Source organism: Panthera tigris, chromosome B4 (assembly GCF_018350195.1).
Source record: "Panthera tigris isolate Pti1 chromosome B4, P.tigris_Pti1_mat1.1, whole genome shotgun sequence".
NCBI lineage: Eukaryota > Metazoa > Chordata > Mammalia > Carnivora > Felidae > Panthera > Panthera tigris.
In genome coordinates, this window is record NC_056666.1 from 104,715,949 (window position 1) to 104,741,411 (window position 25,463).

The following is a 25,463-nucleotide window of genomic DNA, read 5'->3' on the forward strand; positions in this document are numbered from 1 at the left end:
TCAGGAACATGGCTCTCCAGAACATGTCATTGCTTTTATGTGTATTTTCCATGGAGAGATATGGAGTCAAGCAGAAAAGTTGTGATATGAAGGTGCAAGGCCAGGTTTCTCTGTATGATGACAACCGAGTTGGCTTTGGAGTTGTGCATTATTATTTCATTTAATTCTTTGTGTGGGGGATTGGGAGAGAGGATTTACCATAACAGGATTTAAAATGTGTGAGATAATGACAAAAAACTGACTTTTGGTTTGAGGGTCAGTGTTTTTAAGAGTCATTTATTTGAATGCCTACAAATGTTAGGCTCTGTATTGATCTCTGGGGATTCAGAGATGTGCCAATTGTTATATCCTAGACCTAAAAGAACATTTTTAGGTAATAGTTTTATAATTTTCTATCTCCATTTGGATTCATTGTATTTTTATCTAATTTTCTTGGGTAATTAAGAAATGTTCTATCAAAATTAAGGTAAGGATTACAAAATAATTGTAGATAGACTGAATTAGGATATAGAAAAGTATTTTTTAAGGTTGAGAAACTTATTATAAAATAATTGCTACAGTAAATACTCAACATGCAAAGTATATGAACTAACACATAGACACTTATGTGTCCATAACCAGAGTTTAGATTTGTTAATATTATTTGTTTGTATTTTTGTTTCAAAAAATTGTTTTAACCCAAGAAATGTCAGTTTAGATATATCAGATTGTCAAAACTTTTTTTTTCTGCTACATTTTTTGGGGGGCCATGAATAAATGGCAACTACTCACAAATTTGAAGCCATCTTTGTCTTTTCATCCATCCATCCATCTCCCTTCCATGCCCTGCCCTAGAGATTTCATCATCTCATGTTTGGTGCAATTATTTCTATGCGTGAGGGGGGCGGGGAAGACTCTACATATATATTGTATGCATTTATGAAAAATACGAGATTTTTTCCTGAATGGCCTATATAATTTTATAATATACATTTTTTGCAACCTGAGTTTTCATGAGTCATGTTACTATCTAATGATTTGGTTCATTTACTTAATTGCTCTACAGTATTTTTCATGTTGGTATATATGCATACATATGTAAATATATGTATCTATATACTATATGTTGTTGATATGTGTAGTTTATTCGTTTAGAGAGAGAGAGAGAGAGAGAGAGAGAGAGAGAGAGAGAAAGAACATGCGTGCACATGTGCAAGCGGGAGAGAAAGAAAATATTAATCAGGCTCTGCACCCAGTGCGGAGCCCAGTGCAGGGTATGATCCAGCAAACCATGAGATCATGACCTGAGCCTAACTCAAGAGGTGGATGCTTAACCAACTGAGCCACCCAGGCGCCCTTGGTCTATTCCTTTTAGTTGCTTTATAGAGCCATATTGATATCCCATGATGTATTTCCATACTTTCGAAATTTTTAGCTATTTCCTTATTTTTGCTTTTATAATCAATGCTGCATTAGAAACCTTTGTATTTACATCTAAGAGGTTTTGTCAGAGAGTAACTAAATCTAGGTTACCAAATAGTAGTGCCCAAACGGCTCAGTCAGTTAAGTTTCCAACTTTGGCTCAGGTCATGATCTCATGGCTCAGGAGTTTGAGACCAGCGTTGGGCTCTGTGCTGACAGCTCAGAGCCTGGAGCCTGCTTCAGATTCTGTGTCTCCCTCTCTCCCGACCCCTGCCCTGCTCCCACTCTCTCTCTCTCTCTCTCAAAAATAAAAAATAAACATTAAAAAAATTAGGTTACCAAATAATAGATTACAAAAATTATTAATTATCTTAATACTTCCAAATTTCTTACCAAACTAATTTATATTTTCCCAATTTGTAATGATTCTTGTTTCAACACAATTTTAGTGACTTTTTTTTTTTTCAACGTTTTTTATTTATTTTTGGGACAGAGAGAGACAGAGCATGAACGGGGGAGGGGCAGAGAGAGAGGGAGACACAGAATCGGAAACAGGCTCCAGGCTCCGAGCCATCAGCCCAGAGCCTGACGCGGGGCTCGAACTCACGGACCGCGAGATCGTGACCTGGCTGAAGTCGGACGCTTAACCGACTGCGCCACCCAGGCGCCCAATTTTAGTGACTTTTATACTTTTATAGCCAATTCTTTTTTTTCCAATATTTTTTTTCACTTAGATTCTTTGAAATATGGTCTTTTTACTTTATTTTTCATTTTTATTGGAAATGAGTTATAATTGTTTATTATAATAATTGTATTTTCTCTGAATTTCCTGTCTGTATTTTTTAATCTTTTTTTTTTTTTTTTCTGTTGTATTATTTGCCTTTTGTGAGTCACATTTAGGAGCCTATTCCCCCCCAACCCTCACCCCCCGGGGCAAAAAAAAAATTTTTGTCTTCTGTATATTGCAACAAGACTCGAATATTTCAGCTCTGAATTATACTTATTACAGAGATCTCAATTCCTTTGTAACCTGACCTTCATGATACTCATTTATTATACTAGGAATCCAATTTGTCCCAGAGCCTGGGAGAAAGTATTATTTATGTTTCATTATGATTTATTCACTTAGAATGAGAAAAATATGCCTTAAAACTTTGTGAAATGAAAGCCAGAATCCCACAGTATTTTCAGTGTCAGTGCTAAGAATTAGACTTGTACAAATAGGTAACAATTCTCAACTTTGGCTGCATTAGGATTTCCAATGGAGTTATTAGTCAGACAAGGGCATCGGTATTTTTAGAAGTTCACAATTAATATTGATGGTTCTTTAGATTTGAAAGCTTTCTTTTAAGGCACTGTGATTCTTCTCCTCCTCAAGTGTTTTTCTAGACAGAATAGAACTTGTAAACTCTATAAGCTTAGGGTCTATGTCTGTCTTCTCATGGGTATGTATCCAGTGTGCAGTAGGATAGTGCCTGCCCCAGCCAGCAGTCTTAATGGTATGCTCAAGAATTCATTATGTTTTCACTATTAAACTGCAGTCACTTCCCAATGCCACCATCAAAGATTATACTCAGATCATGTTCCCTTTCCTGGACTTAGACTTCTCATCTTTGGAGTGTGGATTTTTAGTAGTTTTAACTTTCAAGTCTGTGGTGGCAATTCATAAGAACTCTCATACCTTATCTTACAAATAACTGAGTTGAATCGATTTGATAAACTAAGCCAAGAATAACAATAACAACAACAAAATGCTGAGGCTAATTGTCTGTCTTAATTCCTAATTGTAGCTCAATAAGAAGAGACTTTTTCTGGGTTTGTGAAAGTTATTTTTAGATGGTAATGAGTCTGAACCTTTTTATTTTTCCAGAATTTTCCAATATTCCAGAAAGTGAAATATTGGTGATGACTGAACATATTACTCCCCTTACCATTAAAAATTCCATAAATCATTATATGAAATACTGTTTTTTAAGTTTTTTTTTTTATTTTGAGAGAGAGAGAGAAAGCAAGAGCGAGCGAGCATGCATGAACAGGGAGAGAGAGAGAGAGAGAGAGAGAGAGAGAGAGAGAGAGAGAGAATCCCAAGCAGGCACTGTGCTCTCATAGTGCAGTGTGGGGCAGGAATTCATGAACTGTGAGGTCATGACTTGAGCCGAAATCAAGAGTCAGATGCTTAACTGACTGAGCCACCCAGGCACCCCAAATACTTTTGAACTGAAGTTTGCCACAGATGTTTTAAAACACTGAGGCAGTTAATTCTGTGAATTTATCATTACTGTGATCTGATATTTAACAATACCATCTCTTAAAATTCTCATAATTTCCAACTGCTGTTTCTCATTTTCCTTATTTTGAATTTTTAACTTCTAACCTCCTCATTTCTTTTATACCTAGAAGTACCCCTTCTTTAAATATTTAAAATAGTTTTCAAAATAATTTTCACACTTAAAAGTAATACATCTGTCTCTCTCTCAGTCTCTGTCTCTGTCTCTGTCTCTCTCTCTCTGTCTCTCTCACACACACACACACACACACACACATGCACACACAACTCTATGAATTAGAAACTTTTTTTGGAAGTGATAATTTCCAAGGTCTTAGAGGAAGATCCCTTTCATGATTTTAAAAGTTGGGAACAATGTAATCTATGTTAAAAAGTGCTGGGTCACCAGTTACAAAGAGACTATCGTGCTAATTCAAGAGAGGGCATTTGAGAATCAAATGATGACAGAAGGGATGGTGAGAAATGGACAGATTTGGCATGTATTCTGAAGTGACAGACTACTTGGTAATGGATCGAATGTGGAGGGAAGGAGAAAGGCTGGAAAGAAGAAACTGGTTACATAGTTTTACCACCTTCTGTGGTGGTGATTGGAGGAGGAACTATTTAGTGTTGGGAAGGTACAAAGTTCTATGTTGGGCATTTTGAATTTGAAGTACCTACGTGAATGTGCCCAACAGGCAATTGAATAAATGACTGTGGAGATGAAGGAAGGTTAAGGTGGAATCATTAGCATATATTAATATTTTTTAAAATTACTGACCTTTGCTAAGATCATTAGGTTAACAATAGAAATGGAGGGGATGGTCCATGACCAGTTCTGTGGCTTCCAGCAATTGAAGGTGGGGTGAACGAGAAAGAGTCTGAGGAAGAGAATCCAATGGCAGTTGCATATAATACACAGAGACTGTTTTAATAGAGGTTGTACATGCGTAAGATATATTGCTCTTTGTGGACTTTTTAAAATGGAGGTATAATTGACGTTTAACATTGTATCAGTTTTAGATGTACAACATATGATTTGGTGTATGTATATAATGCACATGATCACCACAGTAAGTTAATATCTGTTACCACACACACATTTTGTTCTTGTGATAACAACTTTTAAGATCTGCTCTCTTAGCACCTTTCAAATATGCAATACAGTTTTGTTAACTGTAGACACCATGATGTACATGACATCTCCAGAACTTATTTATCTTATAACTAAAAGTTTGTACCTTTGACCACCTTCACCCCTTCATCCATTTTGACAAGCCTTTCATCCCTGTCTCTGGCAACCACCAATCCGTTTTCTTTCTCTGTGACTTTGGGGTTTTTGTTTTTTAAGGTTAAGTGTTTGTCTTTCTCCAGCTGACGTATTTCACTTAGCATAATGTCCTCAGTATCCATCCAGGTTGTTGCAAATGGCAAGATTTCCTCCCCTTTCTTCTTCTTCTTCTTCTTCTTCTTCTTCTTCTTCTTCTTCTTCTTCTTCTTCTTCTTTTTAATCTTATTTATTTATTTTGGGAGAAAGAGAGAGAGCAAGTGAGTGAGCGTGACCTGGGGAGGGGCAGAGAGAGGGAGAGAGAGAGAATCCCAAACAGGTTCACTGCTCTCAGCTCAGAGCCTGATGCAGGGCTCGATCACATGAATGGAGAGATCATGACCTGAGTTGAAATCAAGAGTCAGACACTCAACAACTAAACACCCAGGCTCCTCTCCTTCTTTTTTTGTGGGCAAATAATACTCCATCGAATATATATAGCATGCTTGTTATTTTTCATCTGTCTATTGACACCTATGTTGTTTCCATGTCTTGGCTCTTATAAATAATGCTGCAATAAACGTAGGGGAACAGATTTTTTTTTTTTTAAGATAGTGATGTTGTTTTCTTTGTAAAAATACCTGAAGTGGAATTTCTGGATCATATGGTAGTTCTATTTTCAATTTTTGAGGAACCTCCATACCGTTTTCCATAGTTGCCGCACTAATTTACATTCCTACCAGCTCTGCAAAAGTGTTTTTTTTTCTTTCTCTATATCCTTGCCAACACTTAACTATTTCTTGTCATTTTGAGAATAGCCATTCTAATAGGTGTGAGGTGATATCACACTGTAGTTTTGGTTTAAATTTCCCTGGTGATCAGTGAATGTTAAGTACCTTTTCATGTATCTGTTGACTATCTCTTTGTCTTCCCTGGAAAAATGTCCATTTCGATCCTATGTCAACTTTTAATCAGATTATTTTTTTTTCTTTTGAGTTGTATGAGTTATATGTTTTGAATATTAACCCCTTATCAGACATGATTTGAAAATATTTAGATTGCCTTTTTATTGTGTTGATGGTTTCCTTTGCTCTACAGAAGTGGTTTTTTGGTTTTGTTGTTGTTGTTGTTGTTGTTGTTGTTTGTGTGTGTGTGTGTGTGTGTGTTTTGGTTTGATGTAGTCCCATTTATATTTGTGCTGTTGTTGCCTTTTGTGGGTTGTTTAAACATTTTTTTAATGTGTATTTATTTTTGAGAGAAAGAGAGAGAGAGTGAGTGGGGACGGGCAGAGAAAGAGGGAGACAGAATCCTAAGCAGGCTCCAGGCTCTGAGCTGTCAGCACAGACCCTGACACAGAGCTCAAACTCATGACCTGAGTTGAAGATAAGATGCTTAACCGACTGAGCCACCTAGGGGCCCCTGTGGGTTGTTTTTTAAACTAAATATTTGTCATATCTTTAAGTCTCCAAGCACCATTCTGGTTGTCATTAATGTATAATTATATACAGTGTCAATGTGAGCAGTAAGATACTGCATTACCAAGGAATCATTAAAATTGGGATATACTATCCATCCCTCCCCCTTTCCATTGCCTCTTCAGGACTTAGATTGTTTGAGGTCACTACATTCTCACTCAGGTTGAAAGACTTTGCCAGAAAATTCTCATTAGCAAGAATGCCCTTTGGTCTTCTTCTTGTGATTTTCCGTCTTTCTCTTGAAATAAGGAAGTACATTATTGAAGTCATTTTATTTTTAGAAAGTTGTCATCGGTGTGGGAAATTTGGGATTCATGAAGAGTGTTATTAAATGTTTGATGTCACTGATGTCATTGACAGCATGGGGTAGCAGATGAAAGCCTGGTTTATAAATTCTGCAAGAAAATTCAAGACAGTGAAATGAGGACTGGCATAGACAGAGCTAAATGCTGTTATTCCCTTGAGCCAAGCAGAATCTTGTCATACTCCATATTTTGGGGCATGCCTGCTCTTGGTTTTCCCTAGAATCTAAACCCCAAGGTGAAAGAAGATCGTTATCAGATGTCTTCTGTATCCCATGCACAGTACTAAGTACTTTTACACTGTGGTCTCAATTTAACCTGACACAGTTCTGAGAGGGAAATACATTCAATCCATTTTATAGAGGTCAAGAAAGTGAAGTTTTGGTTATTGGTATTTTAGAACAAGAAGAAAAAATAAAAAATGCTCATCAAAAGTCACGTACAAAGTAGGCTTCCAGAGTCCATTGTTTTTCAGGTTAAATTTCCCCCTAAACTTGTTTAAAAGGAGATGGAAATAAAGTCATGTATTTAAGACCTAATGTGGTTTGAACTGTCCACTTCAGAATGTCTTTTTGTCTCTAAATGTTGTGTTCCCATGCTGTATTGCCGATGGTCTTAATTTTTTCCCCTTCTCTTTTGGTTTCAGAGGAAGAACTTGTCTCTTTTCCTCAGCATTAGTTTGTTAACTTTCTGGGGGACTTCGCTTTTGGGTGCCCGATTATACTGGATGGGAAACAAGCCACCAAGCTTTTCCAACTCTGACAACCCAGCTGCTGATTCGGATAGCCTTTTGGCTCGGACTCTCACTTTCTTCTACTTGCCAACCAAGAACCTTTGGCTGTTGCTATGCCCAGATACACTCAGTTTTGATTGGTCAATGGATGCTGTGCCTCTGCTGAAAACAATTTGTGATTGGAGAAACCTACACACTGTGGCCTTCTATGTCGGACTCCTCCTCCTTGCCTACTATGGCTTGAAGAGCCCAGGCGTGGAAAGAGAATGCAATGGGAAATTTGTAACAAATGGCAAGCAGAATGCAAATGGACATAGCTGCCATTCAGATGTGGAGTACCGGAACTCAGAGATTAAGCCCAGCTTTGCATCCAAAGTAGAAAATGGCATTAAAAATAATGTATCACAGAGAACACAACTTCCTTCTACCGAGAACATTGTTGTTCTTTCTTTATCTTTGTTAATAATACCATTTGTTCCTGCCACGAACCTGTTTTTCTATGTGGGCTTTGTAATTGCAGAGCGAGTATTGTATATTCCTAGTATGGGCTTCTGCCTCCTTGTTACAGTGGGTGCCAGAGCCCTTTATGTCAAAGTCCAAAAGCGGTTTCTCAAGAGCTTGATTTTTTATGCTACAGCTACATTAATTGTTTTCTATGGACTCAAGACTGCAATCAGGAATGGAGACTGGCAGAATGAGGAAATGCTGTATAGGTCAGGGATAAAAGTAAACCCAGCTAAAGGTAATATTTTATTTTATACTTTTGCCTGGACAGTTTACTCACTGTGCCTTTTTATGTCCTTGCTTCTTGCCTAAAAACACAGTATTAAGGAGGAAAAGGTCCTTTTACACAATACCTCTATCTCTCTTTCATTTCATTTTTTGAAGAGATGAGCAGGGCAGCCAATTAAAGACGTATCCAGAATTCCGTATTTGGAATAGGCAGGTATTTTCTTACGTTCTGGACTGCATTTGTCCAGAGGAATTAGAATGTGTGTGTAAAAGTATTGACTGTCGTAAGAATTGAGAAAAATGCTTGGTTTCTATATTTTAAATACTTAAATAGACATCATCTCTTTCATCATGTAATGAAAGTCAGGCTGTCCCTCTTGAGTATATGTTAGCTTTCCTGTTTTCCAAACATTGCCTGAGGAAACAGCATACGACTTGCATCGACATCTTTAAAAGATTTGGAGGTAAGGCTACCTCTGAATCTTGGAATTGTGTCTCTAGGTGTCAGTGTGCACGCATACAAGTGTGAGTCACCCTTAGCTTTGCTGAGAGGCTAAATAACCTGGATGTTGCCAGGCAGCTAGCACATTCTTAGTTAAGAGTTCTTAAGTCACTTAGGGAAATAAACTTCACTATACAATAAGATTGATCATATATTTCATTATTGTTTTTGCTTTAGAAAACTATTTTAACAAATCACAGACTCTTTAGCCAGAATAGAAAGTCTCCCTCAAAGCATAAATGAGTAGTCAAAGCTGTTACAGTGATTTCTCTGGTTTAGGCAATGAAATAATGATAGAAGCCAGAGAGCAGTTAAATGAAAACAAGTGCACCTCTAAGTGCAGAAATATATCATGATAAATAGTGCTAACTAGTTCTGTTCTTCATAAACCATTTTTAAAGTTATTTATCTTTTACATTATGGTAGCTGAATAGCATTTGAACTGGACTTTTCCTACTTTTCCTAACACAGTTCTGAACCAGTATTCAAATACAAAAAGTGTGAAACTGTTCCAAATGTATGGACTGACATACTGATGGGTCTTGGGATATATATGCAAAGATCTAGATACCCCAGAAGCAACTCTGTTATCCTTATCTGATTGCCAATTAAGAGTTCAGCGAGCAGCTACTCATTTCTTTAAGCCAAGGAGGTAATTGTTGGTACTCGCAACACTTAATAGATTGCAGGGATTTTAATGGGAGTAGAAACATTAAAATTGAGCTAGTGCATAGCAGAGAATTCCTCAGTTGTGTGGAAACAAATCTTTACCATGTGGCTTTTGTAGGTAGTGAATGCTGCACAGTTTAGTGAATGCATGAACCCAATTCTTGCTGTAAAACATGTTGCAATCAGTTCTCACAGAATGCTTTTCAGCTGGTTTTTCTTCACTGGTAGATGAAAGTATATAAAGCAAGGCTATGTTGCCAGTTTATTTTCCTGCTGTTTAAAACCAGATACATTGTAAGGAATGAAAAACAAAAAAGCCAGCGTGTTAATTTCATCACAGGGTCGTTCTGCAGATTTATTAAATTCATTGGTTAAGTTTCAGGTTAACCTACTGTAACAAGGAGCCAAGATAACAGTGGCTTAACTAAGATAGAAGCTTTATTCTTTCATGTAACAATCTAAGTATACGCAGCCCAGAGCTGATAAGATGGCGCCATGGGTTTTCAGGATTCGGGCTCCTTCTCTTTTGTTCCCTTGCCATCTCAGTAGTGTCACCCTGTCCACATGGTCCAAGATGGCTCATTATCACATCAGCACTTCAGCTAACAGGAAGAGAGAAAAAAGTGCAAGTGGTGGGTGTACCCATTCTCTTTAAGAGTGTATCACGAAATTGCACACACCATGTATGCTCACTGACTATTGGCCACACCTAGCTGCAAGGAAGGCTGGAAAATGTTATCTTATTCCTGAGAAGCCAAGTATCCAGCCAAATTTCATTACTCTTGAAGAAGTGTGTGGGGGGTGGGGAGGGGGAGGGAGGAGCAGATATTCAGATGCTAGAGTATGCTGTCCCTGTCCCAGCATAGGTGGAAAAGCATTTTGTAAACTCCTAGGTACTTTCCAGATACATTTCTAGATATATTTGGCTAATATACTTTTAATAGTTATAATTCCAATTTTGATTAAGTTATTTTGGTGACATGGTTAAAATGCTTGATTCTTTATCCATTCACTCAGTAAAACAATTATGAAGCATTTCCTCCAATATATTTTCCTGTCTCCTTCCTAGTACTTGAGAAGTGCTAAAGTAATATTTAGGTGCTCTCAATATTATTAGTTAAGTGAATATATCACTGACTAGTATTATGAGTCCTTTGAAACCTCAAAAATTGAATTCCTGGGGAGTGCCTGGGTGGCTTAGTGGGTTAAGCATCTGACTCTTGATTTCAGCTCAGGTCATGATCTCACCATGGTGAGATTGAGCCCTGTGTCTGGCTTTGTGCTGGGCATGAAGCCTGCTTAAGATTCTCTCTCTACCTCTGCCCCTTTCCCCCACTTGCTCTCTCTCTCTCAAAAAAAAAAAAATTGAATTCCTGAACCCTGTACCCCTCCCCTCTTCCCGCCCTGCAACCCCATCACCATCACCTGTACCCCTGTTTTACTTACAGCTTTGACCATCTCAGTTGATGGTAACTCCATTTTCCCAGCAACTCTGACCACTATTTTAGAGTCATCCATACCTCTTCTTTTTCTTTAACACTGACATCCGCTTCATCAGCAACTCCTCTTGGCTCTGTCTTTAAAAATATGTCCAGAACTTGGCTACTTTTTATCACCTCTACTACTACCACTATGGCCCAAGCCACCATCATCTTTCATGGGATTACTACTAAAAGCCTCTCACTTGACCTCCCTGCTTCTGTTTTCTTGCCTGTTAGAGAAGAGAAGGCATTCTGTAATGAATATATTGAATAATAAATGTTAAAGTCATAGTCTTTCTCCCTGAAGAATTTATAATCAGTTTTAGAGATATGATCTATATGCATTGAAGAAGATGAAAGTGTTAAATATTATGCTGTTGATAGATAAGGAACTGAGATATACTTCATAATAAGAGGGATAGAATTGGAAATGGAGGTAGTTTGGGATTCCATGAGTCCCTTCCGTGCCATATGCTTCCATTTTGATACAAGGCAAAACTAGGTTCTTTATTTTTTTCTATTTATAACATGCTAATAATAGTGCTGGCTATGATTACTTCCTTAGGAATTATGAGACTGGTAGTGATCTTCCTTTAGGTATTTTTTTTTTTTTTTAGTCTCCTGTTATTTGAGTCTAGCAAAAGATTAGAAACCCTTTAAAGCCAGTTCTTTTTAAGGTTGTCAGAGATTACAGTTATTTCATTGAGTTATTTTTTCCCCCTCCTTTGAAAGCTTTTGCAAATTTTAGAGCACTTCAGTCTACCATGTGCTTTAACAGAATATGATTTGAAGCCTCATGAAGCATTATACATTAAAGCTGTTGCCTTCAGTAATGGGTCCTGTAGACAGCTGCCAGTCATTAACTGATTGGATGCAAATGATGATGGGTGAAGCCTGTCGTAGTGACTGTGCTGCTAATTTATGGTTTAAATCTGGATAGTGGAGAAATGATAGCTGATTTGGACTATGTAAACCACAAGTCCTGTCTCATTATGTGGTTGATAATGTCAGGAAAATACTAGACATAGTTGATTACTGTAGTTTGCTGATTTCACAATGACTCTTTGCATTTTTGTGCTTAGGAAAGAGGAAATTTTCTCTGATGACTGCTTTAAGGAGCAACACACATAATATTTGAAAGTGTTTGTATGCGGGCGTGTGTGTGTGTGTTTAAAACAACATATTTTGGAAACCATATTGATTAGTATCTGCTTGAAAAAAACCATTTTTTAATTCATTAAAAGTGGTTACATGTATGACCACACTTCTTCGTGGCCTCTGGCTTTCTCTAAATCCCCATATGTTTGGCTCTCTGGAGAATTGGGTACCATCGATCTGCTACTGTGGCTTTTTTGAAGGCACTACCCAATTTTCATTTTCTTTCTCTCATTTTCCACACCTCTTTCTTCTATAGGATGGCCTCTTTCCTAAATTGATTCATTCTCAAGGTTCTGTCCAAAGATTGCCTTTATTTTCCTTTTTGTATAGATTCTAGAACACTTCCTGGTATATATAGTAGGGGGTTGGTAAATGTGTAATTGAATTTCTAAATTATTTTCCTCATGACCTCTTATCCACGTGGAACTTTTCCACTTGGATGTTTTGCCAGTACCTCAAGCTCATCACCATCTTCCTTAAAACCAACTACTTGCCCACTTCTTTATTCGTTAAGGTCATAAGCACAAACTAGCAAAGTTATTATACAGAAACAGATCAGTGAACACATAAACTTAACAAAGAATGATAGCAGATAGGTGGCATATCTGGTATCCCAAAGGCATTTAAATTTTTTTAAGTTATAGATTAGAAAAATCAAGTAATTTCCTTAGGAGAGTTTGTTTATTAACTATCAATTTGCTTTAAACAACATGACTATGATTTTTAATTGTTTGAAAATAATTTCTTGAAAAATAGGCGCAATTACACAGGGTTAATCCAAGGAAAACTTGTCCAAAAGCTAAAGTTTGTTTTAATGTCTGTTTCTAATGTAAATATGTGAAATGATATAAGTGATGTATATTTAATGACACACATATTTAAAACTCTAAAGGTGATTACCCAAGGGTTCTATACTCAGTTCGTCTTTATGCACATGACAAACACTGCCCATTTTGATATTGAAAAGGATAGAAAATAGTTGTTGCAGCCATACGGAGTTTGACAATTTTTCTTTCTTCCTGGAATTATGTAAAACTGATAGTGCTGTTTCAACCCCATGTAGTTTCTGATTTCAAGCAGCAAGTGTGTTGAGGGAATAGCATTTTACGTAGGAAACAACTCATAATTTAAGTGAAATCTAAACCTTCAAGTCATGTGAAACTTGACTAATTCATTGTAGATTTTATGGTCTGAGTTTTTGTTTACCTCTCGTTGAGTGTCTTCTTTAATTGTGGTGAACTGCTAGCATTTAAACAGCTAACACTGAAATTGTATAGTAAATGTTCCCGTATTTCTTAGGTAATTTATTTTGTTATTTCTGAAGTAAGATGAAAATATTTTAAAAGGGGTTTAAATTTTTATAAAAAATAAAATTTAGCAGTAAAGTCAGGAAGGGCAATGAGTGTAGCATTTTACTTAAGACCAGCTGGCCTGGGTTAAAAAGCTGTAAAATACAGATTTTCACTTTTAACAGAGAGATGTGATAGGAGGGAGCTAGCAAAAAGCACCAGGAAAGGCTGATTGCGAGAAAAATACTACAAAGTTAATTCAGGCTTCCACAGAGTAGAGAAATTCTATGTGGCTTCACCTCAATCCATCTCTTCTCTCTTGAGTAGAAAATTAAAATATAAAATAATGGGAGTGGCAAGAATAAAATGAAAATGTCTCATTAGCTCAACCAAAGTATTTTAAAAAAATAAATATGTTAAGTTGTTAAAAAATAAGGCCAGTTTAAAACATTTGAGTTTTGAAGGAATCAGTGGTTGCTTTTTAGTTGGGATGGAGTAGCTACAGACGTTCCAAAGCATCAGGTTTCCTTGCCTCTAAGAACGGAAGTGACATATAAATCTTTTCTTTAGTTCCAGCTCTCATGACCCCAAGTACAGTTGTATGGGGGAAAAAAATACTGGACCACAATATGAAGCAGGTGACACACTACTTACCCTGTCTTTAAAATTATCCATAACAAAACTTTTAGAATCTTTATGGGCTTTTGAAAACTCTAAAACCTATAATTAACATTGCCTTAGATTGAATACATTTTACCAGTGGCTATATTTCAAAGGAATTCAAACTAGCATATTATTAAAACAAATATGAAGTTAAATTATTCTGATTTCCATACTAGTTTTTGTGATTAATACTTAAAATGCAAACATTTTTGCTTTTCCTAAATATATCTGAAAAGATGAGAAATGTGTATACATACTGTTTAAAGAATACTACCAAAACAAGTAGCCATTTCACAGTTAAGAACACATTAGACCAGTATCTTTGAAGACCTTCCCCCATTCGTCTTTTTTCAGTTTTGTTTCTTTTGATTAATTTCTTTTATTTTATGCTAGAACCTCCATTACAATGTTAAACAGAAGTGACGACAGCAAATTTTTTGTCTCATTCTTCTTGAAAAAAGGATGTTTTTAGTATTTCACCATTAATTACGGGCATTTTGCAGGTTTTTCTGTAGATGCTTTTATCTGTAGAGTTTTCTTCTTATTTCTAGTTTAAGATTTGTTTTTAGGAATTAATATTGATAATGTCACAGATTTCCCCCCACTCAATCTGTTAATTTGATGATTTATATTAATAGATTTTCTAATGAATGTACTTTGCATTCGTGGAGTAAACCCAGGAATTATAATGTGTTATCATTTTTATATTCTTCTAAATTTGTTTTTTACCCATGTTCCTGAATGAGATTGGCAATTCGGATCTTGTGCTATCATATTCTGGTTTTAGAATCAATTAATCTTTCAGAATCAGTTTGGGAGTATTACTTCTTTTGTGTTTGCTGAAAGATTTTGAGTAAAACTAGAGTTACCTTTTTCTTTATAATTGGCAGAATGTGCCTGCAAACCTGGCTGAGCCTGAGGTTTTGTTTACAGGTGGACATAATTTATTCTACTTTCTTCATTTCTTCCATGATTTTGAAAACATTTAAGATTGACTTTTGGATCGATTTCAGGATTTTTTTTTTTCTTCCTGGATCTTGTTCAGTTTAACTAGTTTCAAATTTATTTGCACAAAGCTATACATAATGTTCTCACACTATCTTTTTGGAAATCTCTGTTGCAAGATTAGTTTAAAACATATTTTTACTTTGAGAGGATTTGAACAACAGATGTTGTGTTGCCCCAAACTTTGTGAAGGTGGATTTATGTATAGGAATTCCCAGGGAATTTTTTGATTCTTTTTTTTCTGTTTGTCCAGATATTTTTGACAGAGAATGCATTTGCCTTCTCCTCTGAGGTCTGTTTTTTTTTTTTTTTTTTTTTTTTTTTTTTTTTTTTTTTTGCTCGTTTGTTTGATTTTGTCTAGTTCATCTCTTTAGGCTGTTTGCTTTCAGGGGCTTGAGTTTATGTGGTTTCTGCAATCTGAACTCTCACTTAAAGCTGATTAAAGCCCAAGGCCTCGTTCATCATAACGTCACATATGCAGAGTGAATGACATCCTCAGAGCTGTTTACCCTTATGGATTCCTGCTTGCAAGCAGTTTCTAGACCTAGGGATTCCCCTTAACTTTCCTACCAACTAATACGTTCCTTAACAAATATTTTTATTTTTTGATCTAGCATTTTTATGCATTCTGTACAAGGAGGGGATGTCTGGACATTGCGTTCCACCTGCTGCCAGGATGGGGAGGCTGAGAAGGGATTTCAAATCTGGCATCTATTAAGAAATGGTTAGCTGTATTACAAGTTATTTTTGAGCATAGAGTCATTTGTTTAGTCTTAAACTAGTATTTTTGAAATTTTAAATTCTCTTTTAACAAAAGAGAACCAAGCTACTAAAGTAAGCTGACAAGTATATGAGAGCACTATCTAATAAATACAAAATGAAATTAGAGGTATTTAACTGTTATAAATCACAGAGGGGTAAAATATATTTGTTTCCTGCTGTAATAAGAAGTTACAGATAATGTCGCAGATACTGCAGGTTTTTAAGAAAGCAAACAGAACATGTTTTTTAGTTTAGCCTTTATTACGCATATACCCCTATCCACCCATCACTGGTGATCATGGATTTAAAAGATTTCAGTTAAGTCTCACGGGATTATGGAAAAATCTGAGATGTTCCAACTCTTATGATAATTTTTGAAAAAGGGTTAGTTGTAGGAGAATGTTTATATATCATTCTGTTGGGAAGATGGCCAAGACAAAGTGTGAGCCCTATTTTTACATTCAGGTATTAAATTAAAAATCTCCTCTTTTTAGCTTTGCATATTAGTATTAAACTTGTATGTTATTTTGGAATATGAATATTACCAGCCAGGGGGATCTAGCAGGAATATACATATTAACTAGCGTACTAAAAATTAAATAAGGATAAAACATATTAAAAGTTTTGATTTAATAGATAATAATATTGTTTTCCAAGTAAGAAACCATAATCCAATTTGATTAAATAGTAGAGAGAAATTAAAAAAAAAAAAAAAGACCATCTGGAAGGCAGAGCTATATTAGAGGCTTTATTGTGTCATACGTTTAGGAGTTTAGGATTCTAATTCCCAATAATACTAGCTGCCACTCTGAACATTCATTCAGTCATCTTAAACAGCATAATTCAATTCTTTTATGTAAAACGCCGCAGGATATTATATTAAAATATCAACATTAATATCTTTTTTGGAAGGGGTGTAGACATACATGTTAATTAGGAAACTTTCTAGGGATTTTAAATTTAGAGAGAAGGAACTGGATGAGATATTTAGTAAAACAGCTGAGAGTCACATTTTGACAAAAACAGGGATTACTGAGATGTCAATGCACTGTTTCTGTGAGTGCAGTTCTTCTGGATGGGAGAGGAAGCTCACAGTTTTATAATGTTTGGGGCTCTGTGTATTGCAACTGGGAGCTTCTAAAATAAATGCGAGAAATCGTTTTTCTTCTTTCTTCTCTTCTCTTGGGGAAAGGGAGTAAATTTCTTCAATTATATATCATGAGGCGACCAGCAAAGACCAGAAGGTCTGATACGTTGATAGATTATCTGTTTTTACTTCATCAGTTGGCTTACTCTCTGAGTCTTACAAATACACTTTGGTGGTGTGCAATACTGATATACAGTACCTCATTTCTCTACTTAACTCTGTTTTTAATAATCTGAATATTTTCCAAGGCTGGCTTCAAGTCATGTTCACCCTAGTGGTTAAGATTGAATAGTGTTGTCTGTATTTGTATGAGTGTTGAAACAGTTTTAAAGTAGAAGTGAGTTTCTGGGCTTATGTAATGAAAATATGAGCATATTAATTAATGACATCGTACAAATCTTTGTATTCTGTATTTTTCTTACCTTCAGTCTAAATGATATATTTGGGGGGCGCTTGGGTGGCTCAGTCGGTTAAGCTTCCGACTTCGGCTCAGGTCATGATCTCACAGTTTGTGGGTCTGAGCCCCGCATTGGGCTCTGTGCTGACAGCTCGGATTCTGTGTCTCCCTCTTTCTCTGCAACTCTACCACTTGTGTGCTTGTTTGCTCTCTCTCTTTCAAATATAAATAAACATTAAAAATTAAAAAAAATAAATGATATATCTGAGACTACTTTTGCTTTTGAAACTCTATTATTTGGAAGCAGTGATACGGGATTTTAAAGTATCTTTTGTTGTTCCACATTAGGATAATGATTTTTAGATCATTTTTTAGGGCAGGCGATACCATCCCTAAAGTCCTTCCTGTGCCATGCCTCTTTGCTCTAGGATGTGATTCTAGAAGTAAGAGGTTATGTGGTGCTTTGCTCTGAGGCCTATCATGCTTTGGTTGTGGCTACTGGTTCTCATTCCCAAATTGAACCTAGAGTAGATACTTACTTTTGAGGTTTTAACCTAAAAGGTTGGATTTTAAAAAGTGTATCCTAACCTCAGTTCTGATTATTTGATAGGAAAATACAGCTTCTCTGGGCACTCGCGTCTCAATTGGTTAAGTGTCCGGCTCTTGATCTCAGCTCAGGTCATGCTCTCACAGTTCATGAGTTCGAGCCCCACATGCTGCAGAGTCTGCTTGGGATTCTGTCTCTCCTTCTCACTGCTCCTCCCCCACTTGTGTACGTGCATGCTTTCTCTCTCCTCTCAAAATAAACTTAAAAAAAATATTTAAAAATTTTAAAAAATACAGCTTTTCTATGGGTTTTAATCAACTTGGCATGTAATTAGTTTGCATGTCAATATTACTTTAAGACTCATGGATAAAATAATACAGATTTATGTCCCCCAAACCACGTAATCTAATCATCTCATATAGGTCGTAATGTTCATTAATCACTCATATGTGCCCAGTGGATGTGTTTGTTGCAAAAGGTCCTGTAATAGCCTCTGAGAATCCCCTGCTGTGATGCCAGCTAGTTAAGATTAGAACTTCCGGAGACTAAACCAGCCCTTCTCTTTCTTATATACCTCACTTGATGTGATAATGTCATTTAGTGCATTGACCCTTCGGATTCTTCCTATTTATTTTACCCTTGTGTGTAATAGATTGCTTTCACTGTTTGGAAGTACAGTGTTCTGGATTGTACATTTAAGTCTGTTAAACAAGAAATAGCATTCTTCGTTTCAATATCATGTTTTTCAAGTGATACAAAAATGCCTGAAGTATTTGCTGTGTAGCCTTTTTAAAGAACCTTTATCTCATGAACTGTACAGAAAAAAAGGCAAAGACAATTAACCTCCCTCTATTCTGTTGTTATAGTCAGCTGAAAGTACAGGAAAATACTTTAAAATGATAGTTGCCCAAGATTTGTGCATATAGCAAAGGTAATTAGTGTTTTTAGAAATTTCATATTCAATAGATAATTGTTCTTTTTTTCTTATTAGCATGCATAAATATTTTTTACTCACATGGGTTATTGAAATTTGTATTTTTACTAATTCTATTTTTAAAGCCCCTTTTCCCTAGTATTAACTCTACTTTTGCAATGTTCAGTACTAGCTTCTGAGTTGATAAAAGTGTCAAAAATTAATATAGAGAGGCTAATGTAAAGTATGAAATAGTGTCCTGATACACTATATTTGAGATGTACTATGTTTTTATTTAGAAGCAGATTTTTTTGGATAACATATGAACTTGACGATTTTCAAAACTTTGAGTTTTGTTTTTGTTGGCCTGGATTTACTTGGCAATATAGTTCTCAATGGCACACTCAGAGATCCTGAATATAGGAGACGTCCTATAAAAGTGTATATCTAATTGGTTATGTTTCTAATAGATGATAATGAAATACCATTCCTTTTCCATAATAATGTACTTTTCAGAAAATATATCTCTTATCTTATTTCATCATCTCAGTCATGCTGGAGTTTAACTTGGGCAAGCATCTTTACACCTGTTTCACAGATGAAAAATTGAGAGGCAGAGTGCTTAAGGAGAAATAGCATGGCAAAAAGTGCCGATTTTGCAGTAAGGTAGGTGTGGGACCTAATCTTAACCCAGGCTCTTAATAGCTGTTTTCATTATTCTTATAGTGTTATCACAACCCCTCTGAAACTCAAGTTGCTGATCTGTATAGTGAGTGTGCAGTACCACACAGGGTGTGTGTAGCATATCTAGGCCAGGGTGTGGCCCACAATTCAAGCTTGCTGAATTACAGCTTTTACTATTGCTAATAAGAAATGGAAGATTCGAGTAATTTACTTGAGTATACCCAGATCTAATTGGTAACAGGACTCTACCAAAACTTTGGTTTGGGGTATTTTGTTTTACATTTCCACATCAAAATTCTTTTAGTGAGCATTAGTAGGAAACTAACCTGGGCCATTTGATGGCATCATCATAAAATGATGACAGGATTCACTATGAGATAAAGCAGATTATGAGATTCGATTTTAAGAGAACAAAGGAGGGATGCATTTGTGGCTCAGTTGGTTAAATAGCTGACTTCGCTCAGGTCATGATCTTAAGGTTCTTGGATTCGAGCCCACCTTGGGCTCTGTGCTGACAGCTCCGAGCCTGGATGGAACCTGCTTTGGAGTCTGTGTCTCCTTGTCTCTCTGCCCCACCCCTGCTACTGTTCTTTCTCTCTCTCAAAAATAAATGAACATTTAAAAAAATTTTAAAAAAGGAGAACAAAAGATCCCCTTGTAAATAAATAAAAGGATTCTCTTTCTCCCCCCTGGAGTTGTTTAGGATTCTTGATATAGTTGTTTAAAAACTCTTGGCTTTCCTAAGCATTTTTCATCTTTCAGACCTGAGCCAGACTCAGACAATGGCACTCATGATAGAAGCAAGGGATTCTTTGGGACATTTCTCTTTCTGATACAAAATCAGAAGCAACTCAGCCACTCCTTATAATCAATCTAAAGGTGCCCATTGAACAACTTCACAGTCTCAGTCTGACTTCATGAGAGATCAGTCAGATTTGAGGAATTTCTAAAAAGCCTGCACTGTATCAGTAGCCTGTTATGTAAACAGGGTCACTGTATGTGGTGTGCCGGCTTATATATTCACCAAGTGTTTTTGTTGTCTACTTTTAACAGTGTGACAGGCTCAAAAGGGTCTGTTTTTAAGATCTGAAGAGAAACTCAAGGTTTAGGTGCTTCCAAATTCATTACACTTCTAAATGCAGTTGTATTTACTATGATATTATTATAGTACTGTGGGTTGGTTATTCTGAAACTTTGCAGACAGCACGTTGCCATTAGAAAGGGATATAGAGCAGATTTTTTGTTTTGTTTTGTTTTTAAAATTTTTTTTTTAACGTTTATTTATTTTTGAGACAGAGAGAGACAGAGCATGAACGGGGGAGGGGCAGAGAGAGAGGGAGACACAGAACCAGAAGCAGGCTCCAGGCTCTGAGCCATCAGCCCAGAGCCCGACGCGGGGCTCGAACTCACGGACCGCGAGATCGTGACCTGAGCTGAAGTCGGATGCTTAACCGACTAGGCCACCCAGGCGCCCCTTTTTGTTTTGTTTTAATGGAGAGTCCATGGGAAAACTTCTGACCACAGATGAGAGAAGTGCATGAATAAAGGCAGGCACAGGGGAGACGCAGCAGCGCAGATCACCAGTGGAACTGGTAACAGACACTGGGCTATAGATATGGGGGTGGCCCATCATCAGTGTCAGGAATGTGGTAGAGATGACAGATGCTAAGATGCTAAGGAACAACTCTAAATGTGTTGAAACGCAAAAACCTGCTCTGAATTTTATATGTGGATATTGTACTATGCACATAGATATTATAGTGACTAACAATGTTTTCAGGACAGTGTTAACATGTTATTGGGCTACTAAATTTTACCATGTCACTTTAATACTTGTTTTTTTCTTTATAGGAATAAATTTAGTTTCAGGTTCATCCGAAGTAACTAAAGATACAGAACTAAGAGGAAATAATTGCATATTATAAAATTGCTATAATTAGAATTACATAAAAGTATATGGTATGAATTCTGGTATCCTATGAATCATAGTCTTTACATTATGTCTGCTTTTTCACTTTACATCTTAACTAGACAGTTTCTTTTCTTTTACCCACTTAATATGTTCTTTCTTGTAATAATTCAAGGTTTCGTTACTATAGGAAAAATAAGTTCTTATCGTCTTATAAGGACTTTTATTTCCCTGGAGTGACTATCAATAATTAGTAAAAAGCCCAGGCTACAAATGTTGACTCCCTTATGGTCTTTACTAATGGAAGGAGTGTAGTTTAAAATATATATACATATATATATATATATACATATATATATATACACACATATATATACACATATATATAATATGTAATATATATTATATAATATATATAATTATATAATAATATAATATAATATATAATATATATACATATATAATATGTATATATATTTATATTGCATTTATATATACACACATTGCAATATATATATATATACATATATATATATATATATATATTTACATATAATATTATATATATATTGCATTTATTGCAAGTTCCATGCAGTTACATGGCTCTTTTTAATTCTCCTTTGGCAGTTTTCTTTCCCCCTCTTTAAAGTGAGAAAGTTTAACATAATTAACCTTTATAACTTAAAATGATACTTAAGTTATATCTTTGGTAATCCCATTTTGGGGAATCTACCTAAAGTCCTGTGTTCCATAGTGATTATAAGCAAGGGCTTTGGAATGAGACAGACATAACTTTTACCTTTATTAGTTTATACAGGTCACTTGACTTCCCTGAGACTCAGTTTCCTCATCTAGTATTAACTGATGATAATCTTCTTTATTATATGGATTAAGAGTTAAAATATACACAACATTTAGGCCTGTCATCTGAATGGACATAATTCTTACCAGACACATTAGACACTACTGTATTTATTTTATTTTGCACCTGGTCCAGCTTTGATAACTGGCAAGATTTCAATTTTTTAACCCTTTTTGGTGGTAGCATTCTGATTTCAAACAGGTAACTCATATTGGAGGAAACAAAATTGAGGATTTATTACCTTATTTTTTGTAGTTAAATGTTTCAATTCTGCCAGATCTTTACACAGAACTCAAGTTTTGAGATAGAGTCTAAAGACCTATATTAAAGTTCTAAGGTAAAAATAAGTTAGAGCTGAGGGCAGAAGTCCAAAGTGAGTGTCCTTAATGATTTTGGTGACCCTGATCATTGCACCAGTGAAATGAAAATGCTGATATGATCACTCTCAGGCATGATTGCTTCTGTAGACCTGAATGGTAAGTAACTTAAATTTAAATCATAATATTAAGGGAGTCGTTCATCTTAGCTAATTTTTTGAAGAGTGCTGTATGCCAAAGTCATAAGAAAATTATTTTAACCTTTATGATAAGTAAGTGTACATGTCTTCAGACTTTTAGTATAAAGTGAAAATATCCTTGAAACAATTGCTCAAATCTTCCTCCATGGATTTTGTGAAATCTGTCAAGAGATAGGAAATTGCAATAGTGTAAGTTTGAAGTTAGTCTGTGAACTTAGAAATACCATGTATTTGAATGAGGGTTTTGAAAAAAAAAAAAATTGGAGGTATTTATTGCCGTAGATCACTTAGCATTTCTAGAGGGAGCTCACATTTGATTTTCTCTTTAGAACAACTTTAGCAAGATGGGAATATTTAATTGTTCTTCTGCCTTTCAAGGAACATAAAATAAACTGTGGCAGATTGTGGACTAAGTACAAGAGGAGCTTTCATTGTGAATTAAGGTCAAGTTTCTTCGTAAGTGGATACCCTTTAGATGCAGTTGAATATCAATGTGAAGGGCCCTTGAGATGTTAAGAGTTATTCTAACTACTTCACTTCCTGATATTTCAACAGAAAAATTTTGTTTTCTTTTCAAATATAAGATAACTTCATAGATCAGATTTTCTAAAGCTGATTCTCTTATACCGAGAAGTAGCTGTTTGCTTTCCCTTCATGTAATCATCCTGTATGCTTAGTCCTGGGGAATAAATCATGTGCTTGTTAAACAATGCTTTTTAAATGTCTGTTCTGTGCAAGGCATCTTCAGGGCACTTACAAGATCTTGATAAATGTACCTGAGTCCCCAGCATCTTTGAGCAACAACCTTTTGTTTACAGAGTATGTTCTATTGCCAATAAGTTAACTGGAAAATGTGACATTTAAAATTATATTCCCAAAGAAATGTAAAACACTTAATATATTGTTTGGCATTAATTTTTCTGTGGTATGAAAAATACATTATGAAACATGGGTACAAGATAGCTTTATTTTGTTGTTCCTGGAGGATTTTTTTTGCTCCTAGTGGTTCTGAGGGCTGATGACTCATTTGAATAATTTATTTTGTTTTCATATTATACTCCAGTCCCTCAATTAAATATGTAAAAATATTGAGTATTATAATAGGTTATTCTACTTTATATTCAAACTCAATATTGACAGTGTGATGAGAGAGCTTTATCTCTTAAGTAGATTCTGATGCATGGAAACATCTGGATCTGCCTTGTCAATAACTTTTTGCTACTTAGAGAGTTAAACTCCTGTTTTCTCATCAATGAAATGGGTGTAGTAATATACCTCAGAGGTTTTCATTGGGTTAAGTTCTGGACACTGTCAAAGCATATAGTAAGCTTTAAATAATGGAAGTACTCTTATTATCTTTATTATCATAATCTATTTTAAAATTTCTTCTCTCCCTCCTCTTCCCTCCACTTTTTCCTCTGCATAGGCTGAGAGTACTACAGGGTAAGGCCATGAGATGAGACAGCAGTTCTCTCAAATGAAAGCAGTTTCCTATAACACTCATTTTGTAAAATAACAAAATAAGATGAATACTCTGAATATTTTGAGATGCTGTTGGGAAGAACTTTTAAAAACTACATAGAGATTTTAGAAATAACTAATTAACATTTTTTGAACTTCAAAGAAGAGCTTTATCATATTATCTTCAGAGTTTAAAGTGTGAATTAGATTTCATGTGTGTACCCTATTAAAATATGGACTTTAAAAGCAATGAGATATTTTTTTAGGCTTCATCATAATTTCTTGGATGAATTTCAGAGATTTTATTTCAATAAAACTGTACTTTTAAAAAAGTACATTTATGAAATGAGTGCATCACTAAAATATATAGGCCTAAAAATGTAAAAAAAAATGTAAGTGACATTAAATATTAATGAAAATGTAAGATCTTTTAGTTCTGTTGGGCCAAAGTGTAATTACCAAGTGAAAATTTGAAGATAATCCCAGACATCTGTTTTTGATTGTCTTAGTACAAGAAAAAGTTTGTGAATGTTAAAACTCTTTATTCCTTAAGTAGGATATAGGATACCCCTGTCTCTATTTTAAAAGAATGTGGGACCTTAATTTTTCTTCTCTCTCTTCCTTCCTTTCCTTCCCTCCCCTCCATTTCCCCTGTGTCCCCTCTCCACCTAACCCAGTTGTAGACAGTTAGATTAATTATATTCCTAGGTTCATGGCCAGTTTGATCATGACCAGGATAATCCCTTCAGGTTTCCTCTCTTTTATTCATGTGTTTATTCCCATTAACTCTAACTAACTTCATCTTCCCTTTGCACCATAGACAACTGCTCTAATGTACTTGATTTTCATCCTTAGATTTGTAGTATGCCTTTGCAAAATGTGTAGTGATATTTTGGGTGAAATGAATTTTTAACATTTATAGCTAGTGTTGTGACAGAATGCACCTGATATTTTGATTCCTTGTTGGCTTTTTAAGGTCCATTCATGTGTCAGTGTTTATATGGCGTTTGTTGGTTCTCATCTGTGCATAGTAATACATGAAGTTTATTTCCCACGTGGTACTCCCATGATGGACATGTTGATTGCTTTCCACACACTAAGAGGCTTGCATTAAACACCCTTTTATGTGTTCTCTTCGATGAACATTTCTTTGGCCATGGGATTGCTGGTTAGGGCTTATCCTGGATTTGGTGAATCTTGTTGATTTGACTGAGTTCTGTCAAATGGCCCAACAGGATGGCTGTCTCAGGCTTACACTGCCACCAGATAGTACACTGGGCCTTCCCCCACAATCCCACTAGTACTTGGTTTTATCCGGTTT

At 35.6% G+C, this 25,463-nt stretch overlaps 1 protein-coding gene across 2 annotated transcripts in view; it reads left to right on the forward strand.

Moving 5' to 3' along the window:
• The window catches only part of TMTC2 (transmembrane O-mannosyltransferase targeting cadherins 2), a 398,739-nt gene that overhangs the window by 183,256 nt on the left and 190,020 nt on the right, over positions 1 to 25,463 (forward strand). For both annotated transcript variants that reach the window (XM_007085593.3, XM_042992821.1), the window contains exon 3: positions 7,358 to 8,186. In XM_007085593.3, coding sequence (XP_007085655.1) covers positions 7,358 to 8,186 — 829 coding nt within the window. The remainder of the gene's footprint in view (positions 1 to 7,357; positions 8,187 to 25,463) is intronic.